This window comes from Rhinoderma darwinii, chromosome 1, assembly GCF_050947455.1.
Source record: "Rhinoderma darwinii isolate aRhiDar2 chromosome 1, aRhiDar2.hap1, whole genome shotgun sequence".
In the NCBI taxonomy this organism is placed as follows: Eukaryota; Metazoa; Chordata; class Amphibia; order Anura; family Rhinodermatidae; genus Rhinoderma; species Rhinoderma darwinii.
Genome location: NC_134687.1, coordinates 303,834,036 through 303,844,000, shown reverse-complemented (window position 1 = coordinate 303,844,000; position 9,965 = coordinate 303,834,036). Strand labels below are relative to the sequence as shown.

Here is a 9,965-nt window from a genome sequence, read left to right as displayed (position 1 = left end):
AAAAGGGCCCGTCGATTGGATGAAATCTCCAGCAATTCGTAGTTATTGTCAGTGGAAGTCGTGGCAACACATTCTGCTGCATGGGATATGCAGTATTACATGGACCATATTCAGATCAATGGGTGACCATGTAATACATGGTGGTGCCAAATCCACCATTGTGGGAGCGGTTTGTTGGCAGCGAGAGGAACCGATTACAGAAGAAAACATTTTGTTGTCCCATGTCTACTAAAGCATACACAACTGGCAACAATTTCCATACATCGCTTGTCATCTGCTAGTCGGCTTGTAGTAGAAGCAAATTACGAGCAGAGAATGGAAGAAAATATTTTTGATTTGTGAACATAGTTAGGATACAACAAGAATTCAGGTTAATATTCAGTTATTTACACTGATGGACTGTAAAACATATTAAAACATGAGAGAAAGGTTGATAAGAACCCACAAGGGCAAACCGGCTATTCATTGAACCGGTCTGACTTTATCAAGAAACAGCAAGCATGCCTCTTTCAAAAATTCACTGCGTGCCATAGAACTACCAGGCTTTCTGTTCTGGAGGGCTCGGTCCATAGAAATGGCCAAACAGTCTGGCCCTAGTTTTGAGCCAGCCTCCAGATAGCTAGCTGGGACAGATAAGTCACTAGCAGTAAGTGCCTCTTCCAACGTGTCTATCACAGCTTGGCACACTCTTTGGTCTGACTGGTTGTCCCCATCTAGAATCTTAAACAGAGTGTCTGCTTTAGACATAAACTCCACCAATACAAAGCAGGTAAGGACCCCATAACGGAAGACATCAAAAGGAACAGCTTCATGATCTCGGCACTGGATCTTCTTCAGGAGAGCAGATGAAATGTCAGTAGGGAGGTCACCTTCCTGGCAAATCCTGGTCAAGACTTCCCCGTGTGTCTTTCCATTCAAGCCAGGCTTTTTCTTCCTTCCGCCAGCACTGAGGCAGTCGTACGCAATGGTTAGATTATTGTTGAAGGCCGTTCTGTACAGAGACACAAATGGTTCACATTATTCATCATCATCTCCCTCCAGCCTCTTCGTATTTGTTTCACACACATTGCACAATGACTAATATCGTGAGCATGGCTTACATAAATGGAGTTGTCTGAAGAAAGACTTTTAGGACGTGGTCAGTCAGAAACATCACAGAAACAAGATTAGTGGGATCCCGTCAATACCAAAACAAGCCAGCGGATGTGCACGTTCATTGAAATGAATGGGAGGAAAGCTACAAGCGCAGGACTGACATGTCACAAAGGTTGTTTTGGGAAGCTTAAGAATAGTAAAAAAAAAATTAAAAAAAACAAACCGCTATCTAATTAAAGTATGCCAGAAAAATTTAATACATATTGCACGGTGACGTCCTACAAAAATATAAAAAGTAGGGGAATATACCCTTTTTCGTACACATTGAATCAGTATATGGATATACCAATTGAAGGGGACATTTGTGGATATTATTTGTCCTTATTGCAATTTAATGGACCTTAATTTGATCTAGTCCCGAATTTACATCATCATGGAGGTTTTTCTAAAGTAATACATGTATTGGATTACTGGATTTAACCATGTATGCAACTTTATGATATGTAATCCAATGTTACTTAAACTTAAGGATGTTCTTTTACGGTTACAGGTAACCCTAAATATTTTGTGAATACCTGGCCAGGAGACTTTAGGGGTTCCTTTTTAATGCACTTTTTTTTGCATTCATTTATATATGGTATTTACCGGGGAAATGGTTTCCTAATAACTTCTATAATAAGTTTGATATCGTTTTTGCATCTCCGTGTGTGCTGGTTGTGTCCTGAAATTTTGTTTTTTTTCCCCCCTTTTTTTTTCCAAGCATAAAGAATCCATCGTCTTATAAAATCATCATCAAAATGGCTGCAGTGGTCTTTATTTTTAGAAGCTGGACTGCATACCGGCCTACAAAAGGGTTATGAATTAAATTGTCATCTTAGCAGCAGATTGTTTAGGACACAGTCCGGCGTGTAACCGTAGTTTATTAAAGGCCCTTTTACGCAACCAATGATCGGCTAAACAAGCGCCTGTATGAACGCTCGTTCCAGGGCAGTGATCAGACGACCATTGAGCAAACGCTCGTAACCGGGTAGAAAATCTGTCCATCTAAAACAAACAGTCTGTATTCACACTAGTGTTATGGATTCCGTTCATAATGAAGCCATGAAACATATAACAGATCTGTATTGGAAGAAATTCCAATAAAACCTGACAGATTCCATTGACTAATAATGGGGTCCCCCTCAGGTTTCCGTCAGAATGCCGGTATCTTTTTTAGGGCATGAATTTTCTCTGTCAAACACCAGAACCCCTGAAGGAAAGGAAAGCAAGTGTGAACAGAGCCTTATAAAGTATTTCTTATTACAGCCTAACATCTCTATCGGCGTACAGGAACATATCTTCCTTTCGTTTTAGCTGCTACGGTTACAGCTATGTAAACAAAGTCCGGCAGAGGACTGCAGGCACAAATTTAACCCCTTCCCGACATTTGACGTATGTGTACGCCATGGAAAGCTAGCGCTTCCCGCATTTTGCCGTATCCATACGCCAAATGCATCGCACTGACTAAGAAGCTGAGCCGGTGCCATCATCGCTGGATGTCAACGGTGTATTACAGCGGACATCAGACAGTAATGGCGGGGACCGAAATTAGCTTCGATTCCCGCCATTAACCCCTTAAATGCAGCACTCAAACGAGATCGCTGCCTTTAAAGTGTTTGCAGATCATCGGATCCCCGGCAATGAAATTACCGTTTTTTCGGTGGCTGATATGGCAACCGGAGGCCTAATACTGGTCTGCCTAGCACAGAAGCCATTCTGGACCCGCCCGGCGGCGGAGCCTGAACAGCTTCCGTAGCCACTGGCAAGATGGCGCCGGCTCAGGAGCTGAGCCGGCGTCATCAACAGTGGATGTCAGCTGTAACGGCAGGAACCAGTGCTAGCTCCGATCCCTGCCATTAACACCTTCGATGCAGCAATCGAAAGCGATCACTGCATCTTAGCGGTTGCTAGCAGATAAAAATAAAAAGTTTGAAAACATAATAAAAGTAATAAAATAAAACACAATCGCCCTGTTCCCATATCAAGTCCTTTATTTTTGAAAAAAATAAACCATACGTATTTGGTATCGCCGCGAGCTTAACGACCTGAGGTATAAAAATGTTATATTATTTATGGCACGCGGTGAACAGTGTAAAAAAAAACAAAAAAAAAACCGTTACCAGAATTTCAGTTTTTTGATCACTTTGCCCTACAAATATTGGAATAAAAAGTCGCACGTATCCAAAAATGGTACCTATGAAAAACTATAGCTCGTCTCGCAAAAAACAAGCCCTCATACAGCTCCATCAACGAAAAAATGTAAACGTTATGGTTCTCACAACATGGCGACAGAAAAAATACATTCTTTTTACAAAAGTAATTTTATTGTGCAAAACGTTGTAAAACATAAAAAAGTGCTATAAATTAGGTATCGCCGGAATCGTACTGACCCGCAGAATAAAGGTAACATGTCATTTATAACGCATGGTGAAGGCTGTATATAAAATAAAAAAAACTATGCCAGAATTGCTGTTTTTTGGTCACCTTGCCTCCCAAAAAATATGATAAAAAGTGATCAAAAAGTCACATGTATCCCAAAATGGTACCAATAATAACTACAGCTCGTCCCGCAAAAAAACAGCCCTCATACCGCTACGTCTATGAAAAAATAAAATTAGTTAAGGCTCCAGTAAGTCAGGAAATAAAAATATGCGGTTCTGCAGGTCCGAGGGGAACATTTCTTCTGTTTCAAGAGGCAAATTATCAAGGCCCTAAAATTAAGGAACCAGGAAGGGGAGGGCCCAAACATACCTGCTGGAAGCGAGGGTGCCCGTATTATACCAGGACAGCACTTTACAGCAAAATTCCCCAAACTGCAAAGGTGCCGAGTGTGGACCAAAAGGGGGATAAGGAAGGACATTTATCCCTGCCTGTGCAGAAAGGATTGAGCACAGCGTAACACATATATATGGATTATTTTATTGTTTTTTTTACCTTATTATTATACCACCTGACTATGCCGCTGATGTCCTCTGCCCAGCTTACATGTACCCCCACATTATAATGGAAACACCAGTAAGGCCCCATGCACACGAACGTGTTTTTGCGTCCGCAATTCCCCCGCAAATCCACGGGAGAATTGCGGACCCATTCATTTCTATGGGCCCATACACACTATCCGTGTTTTCACGGGTCTCCGCATGTCCGCAAATCCGTGCCGCAGAAACTCAGGACATGTCTTATTACGGCCCGCAAATTCGATGCGGACATGCCCATAGAAGTCAATGGGCCCGTGGAAAATGCGGGTACACCTCCGTGTGTTAACCGCAGTTTGCGGATTTGCGGAAGTGTTGCTAGGCGACGACCGGGAATGAGTTCTGTCGTCATCCTGTTTTACCTAGGCTTTTTTTTTTATCCGCATTTTGCGGATTACATACGGATGAACTGCGGAGGACATTTCACGGAACACAGTCCTGGAATTTGCGGACCAGAAAAACACTACGGTCGTGTGCATGAGGGTCACTTTCCGTTTATTACTTCACATCTGAGCCTCTGCAATTGTGAACTAATACTTTGTAAATCGCCTAATTAGGCCTCAATTTTACATGGTACTCTCTCACTCCTGAGCATGGTCAAATGTCCAGGCAAAAGATTAGGGTCACATGTAGGGTGTTTCTAAAACTGGGAAACACAGAATAATTAGAGAGACGTCTTGTTATGGTGGCACAAGCTGGGCACCACATATTGGCAGATCTATGGAAAAAATCCCATTTTCACTCTGCAACATCGAGTGCACACTAATTTCTACAAAACACCTGCAGGGTTAACATGCTCACTACACCCCTAGGTGAATGCATTGAGGGGTGTAGTTTCCAAAATGTGTTGACTACTGGGGCGTTTCCACTGTTTTGGTCCCACAGGCGCCCAGAATCCAATCCAGCAAAATCTGCACTCCAAATGCCGCTCCTTCCCTTCTGCGCCCTGACGTGTGCCCAAGCAGCAGTTTATGACCACATACGGTGTTTTGCCGTACTCTAGAGAAATTGCTTTACAAATGTTGGGGTTCTTTTTTTCCTTTATTTGTTGAGAAAATGAAACATTTCGAGCTAAAGCTACTTCTTATTGAAGAAAAAGGATTGTTTTTATTTTCACTGCCCAATTCTAATAAATTCTATGAAACACCTGTGGGGTCAAAATGATCACTACACCCCTAGATGGAGTCCTCGAGGGGTGTAGTTTCCTAAATGGAGTCACTTTTTGGGCGTTTTCATCTTTTTGTCCCCTCAGGTAATTTGCAAATGTGACATGGCCTCCGCAAACCATTCCTGCTCAATGTTATCTCCAAAAGCCAAATAGCGCTCTTTCCCTCCTGAGCCCTGCCTTGTCCAAACAGCTGTTTATTACCACGTGTGGGGTATTGTTTTACTCGCGAGAAAATGCTTTACAAATTTTGCAGTGCTTTTTCTCCTTCAGTCCTTGCGGAAATGAGAAAAAAAATTAGCTAAACCTACATTTTCTTTGAAAAAAATGTAGATTTTCATTTTCACGGCCTACTTCCAATAATTTCTGCAAAAAACCTGCGAGGTCAATAATTTCCTCAAGGGGTGTAGTTTCCAAAATGGGGTCATTTTTGGGTGATTTCCACTGTTTTAGCACCGCAAGAGCCTTTCAAACCTGACATGGTGCCTAAAATATATCCCAAAATCCTCTAGGTGCTCCTTAAGTTATTACCATATTGTAACGTCTATGGCCACGGTCCATCGTTCGGTCGTTAACACCGACGGCCGTGGCCATGGACAGCTTACCTCATTGAAGGGCCAGTGTGCGCATTTTTGCAGTAACTCTGCAATCTGGCCCAGGATGCCCTGGGCTATAAAAAGGGCTCTGCCCCCTTGCTCTTTGCCAGAGCGTTGTTCATTACACATTGTTTGTCGTGCTTATGGTCTCCCAGTGTCTTCCAGCTTCCCAGTGTACCTTGCTCCTGTATCCCGTGTCCGTGCTACCTAGTGCTATTTGCCGTGCTGTGCTACAACCTACGCTGATCTACTACGCCTCACCTGACGACTTCCCGCCGCCTGGTCTTGGACGTGCCTGCCTCGCTACTGCCTACGATTGATTCAGGTACCCTCGCTGAAATAATTGAACTGTATACTTACCTGTTTGGCCAGCTGCCATCCCGCTACGTCCTAGTGGGTCCACACTCCGCATCGTGACACATATAAAGTGAAACATGTCAGATTTGAAAAATGAGGCTCTGTCAGGCAGGCCAAAAGTGGCCAAAGCGGGAAGGGGTTAATAAGTAAATAATTTGTTATTTTAACACATATACAGCTTGACATTTGTTTGCAGGCCTTGAATATTCCCTAAATGTGGCTTTCTTAAAGGGGTTGTACAACAGCAAAAAAAAACATGTTTAATAGTGTTAAATGAGAAATAAAGTAACTTTATTTTCAAAACTGCACGGATCGAACGATTTGCAGCCGCGGGCAAATGGTCCCGGAAGTCTGGAGGCTTTCATGTAAGCTGTGACGCATGATCACAGCCTCACGTAGCTTCCTCCCACTCCGTGTGCCGGCACATGACTAGTGACGTAATGATGGCGCTGGCGGTATGGCAGCCCCTTCCTCTACGCATTGGACAGAGGCTGGCTGAAACATGAACCAAGCCAGCAAGCCCCTTCATCAGGTTACTGGTCACGTGCCGACACACAGGAAGGGGAAAGAAGCTCTCTGCTACGCGGGACTGACACGATGCATCACAGCTTATCAGAATGCCTCCGAACTTCAAGGATCACGTGACCGCGGCTGGAATCTGTGCAGCTCTTTTGTTTTTGTCCAAAATACAGTAGATTAGTAAATTGGGTTATTTCACGATACATGGTTTTGTTTTTTTGTCGTGAGACAACCCCATTAGGGGATTATTCCCATCTTTAAGGGTAACTATACATTCAACAAACTTCTGACATGTCATAGTGACATGTCAGAAGTTTTGAATGATGGGGGTCCGAGCACGGATACCCCCACCAATCGCTAAAACCAAGCGGCAGAAGCGCTCCTGTGAGCACTGAACCGCTTAGGCCTTATTCACACGAATGTGTTTAACGTCCGTGATACGCGCGTGACCTATGTTAGTCAATGGGGCCGTTCAGACATTCCGTGATTTTCACGCACAATGTCAGCTGCGTAAAACTCACATTTCCTATATTTTTACGTTGTTCGTGCAGCACACGGAAGCACTTCCGTGATTCGCGCAACAGTAGATAAAGAAATGAAGGAAAAAATAAAAGCACTTCCTTCCTTTTTCTAAACATCAAAACCGCGTCTCATAAGGATGCGTGAAAATCATGCAGCCACGCACCAAACACTGATGACACATACAACTGAAACGTGCAAAAAACGCAGCGTTTTTTGCGCGCGCAAAACGTACATGTTCGTATGAATAAGGCCTTAGTTTCTGTTTGGCTTTTCCGGAAATCAATGTAGCGGTGTACGGGCTCAATAGAATGTCTATGAGCCCGTACACCGCTACATCGGCTTTCCGAAAAAAGGCAAACAGAAACTAAGCACTTCTGCAGCTCGTTTTAGCTATTGGTGGGGATCTCAGTGCTCGGCCCCCATCATTCAAAACTTCCAACATCTGACAGGTCATAGTCACAAGTTTGTTGAACGTTTAGTTACCCTTAAAGGGTAAGACCCGTCACTCACTGCGGGTCGAAACGTTGCCTGTTTGTCGCAAGATGTTTTGACAATAAAACCTTTTTGAAGATTTGGAGACGTGTGCTGTTGTCCTCCTGCTTTGTTGGAAATTACATTTTGCCAGAGAAGGTTTGCCTGGCTTGACAGCGTGCACCGCACCAGGAACTCGGAATTTGTGCTGCTTAAAAATCTTCCTATTTTTGGCTCAATATCCAAAGGATATGTCATAAATGGCAGATGGATGCAGGTCCCATCTCTGGGTCCCGCACCTATCTCTAGAACGGGGCCCTCTAAACCCCGTTGTACCTCTCTGTGTTGTGACTGACGTGTGTGATTCACGACCATAAATTACGGAAATAGCGTAGCTCGTTTAGATATGCTGTTTCCGTAACTCCCATAGTAAAAAAATGGTAGTTATGGAACCAGCATAGCACGCGAGCTACACCACTTCCATAACTGCCATTCAGTTCTATGGGGCTTACGGAAACAGCGTAGCTCAGCAAGATCGCCCGTCTGCGTCGAGTCACTCATAGCACAGGCCAAATGAGGAGAAGGATCCTCCACTCATTGTGGGAACGGGGATAGGGAAGTAATTATTTTTCTATTAGGCACATATGGAGGCAGCTATGGGAGCATTATACTGTATGGGGGGCATTATACTGTATGAGACAGCTATGGGGGCATTATACTGTGTGGGGGAAGGGATGGGGGGGCATTATGCTGTGTGGGCACATTATACTGTGGTGGCAGCTATGGGGGAATTATACTGTGCTGGGGAAGGGATGGGGGGGCATTATGCTGTGTGGGCGCAGCTATGGGGTGCAGCCATGGAGAGCGTTATACTGTGTGTGGGGCATCCATGGGGGCTGTTTGGCAAGGCAACTGGGCATAGGCGCACGCAGGGGTCTGGTGGTGTTGGGGAGGGGGGCCCAAGCTGAAGTCTTGCACCAGAGCCCCATGAGCCTTTAGCTACGCACCTGCTTTGCACAAAGTGGTGACAAAAACGGCAAAGAAAAAACGGTATGTGTAAGTACACCCTGAACCTGGCTGGTATTCTTTGGTAGAAAAGGTCATGAGTCATGGGATCCGTGATGTAATCACATGTCATCATAAGGGAGGTTGAGTGACGTCATCATAAGGGATGTTGAGTGACGCCATCAAACGTGGTGCTGAGTGATCACATTGCCAGCTAGGTGGCCTGTAAAGCTTTTGCTGGGAGCTTTATGTAAACTATGAAGCAACTACTGACAAGGGTCCGACTACAGAATGAAGCATGTCCACACAATCGTGCTTTCCCCCGTACAGGCACAGTGCCCCACCTTTGCCCTGCATTACCAACCTCTGAGAGTGATGAACCAGCTTAAGGTACCACAGGGCATGACCTAAACGCTGTTGCCCAAGTACGTGCGACCCCCGGTCTCCAGACTTCGACCCTCCGGCCGCTGCCACGCCCAATTTCTCGAAGTAATCAGCCAAGAAGACCACCGGCTCCTCAGGCCTGGCCTCCAGGAGTTTTAGCACGGCCTCTCGTAGCATGTTATGTACTCCGACCTGAGCCAGAAAATCCGCCTCGCTTGTGGGCCGTGGCTGGGACCTCGGTACCTGAGAACCTGCTACAGCACGTCTCTTGTCCGCCATGCCTCCAATGAATAAGAAGCCGGTCAGACGGCATCTCCTGTAAGGGCAGCGCGAGCGCACACGACCTTATAGAACGACTGTACTGCCATATTTAATAATGGCAACACTGGTCGCCGTGACAACCACTGACGCCGTATATCTGACTGTCACTGGTACCGTCATGATGTTCGTATTGTTATGGGCAACGTAACAGGCTGTGTGATTTGTGTTTATGGTTATTTCTTAAAATATTTTATATATATATATATATATATTTCTTATAATAAATGAGGTAGTTTGGATTTTTTTCAGCCAACCCATTTCCTCCTTCCTGCGGGAGAGGCGGCACTGTATGTGTCCAGCAGCTACTCCTCTGAGCTGAATGATTTGCGTAAATTTTTTTTAAATGGTGCAGGCCAAGGACTGCTATGTCAGTGATTCAGCATTGGATTTGTTTACAGCAGGGGTCAACAACCTGTGGCACCTGTGCCACAGCCGGCATTAAGCAAGGTTTGCTGGCACACTTCTTTCTCCCGATGTCCAGCGCCATATTGTGTTTGGCAGTGCGGAATACAGTTA

General features: G+C 44.8%; 1 protein-coding gene across 1 annotated transcript; it reads right to left on the bottom strand.

Moving 5' to 3' along the window:
* Window positions 1-365: 365 nt before the first annotated feature.
* Window positions 366-9,640, bottom strand: TPGS1 (tubulin polyglutamylase complex subunit 1). The gene is made up of 2 exons (XM_075851139.1): window positions 9,109-9,640; window positions 366-991 (listed from the first exon to the last, which is right to left on the bottom strand). Exons 1-2 carry the CDS (start codon window positions 9,405-9,407, stop codon window positions 463-465), a joined length of 828 nt encoding a protein of 275 aa, XP_075707254.1. The 5' UTR covers window positions 9,408-9,640; the 3' UTR covers window positions 366-462.
* Between the last annotated feature and the right edge of the window lie 325 nt (window positions 9,641-9,965).

What these genes read in the sequence shown, in the direction of transcription:
- TPGS1 (XM_075851139.1), bottom strand. Translation starts at nt 9,407, where the DNA reads ATGGCGGACAAGAGACGTGCTGTAGCAGGTTCTCAGGTACCGAGGTCC. An exon ending in CTGGTTCATCACTCTCAGAG is followed by an intron (nt 992 to 9,108) that starts GTTGGTAATGCA and finishes GTCTCTGTACAG; the next exon opens with AACGGCCTTCAACAATAATC.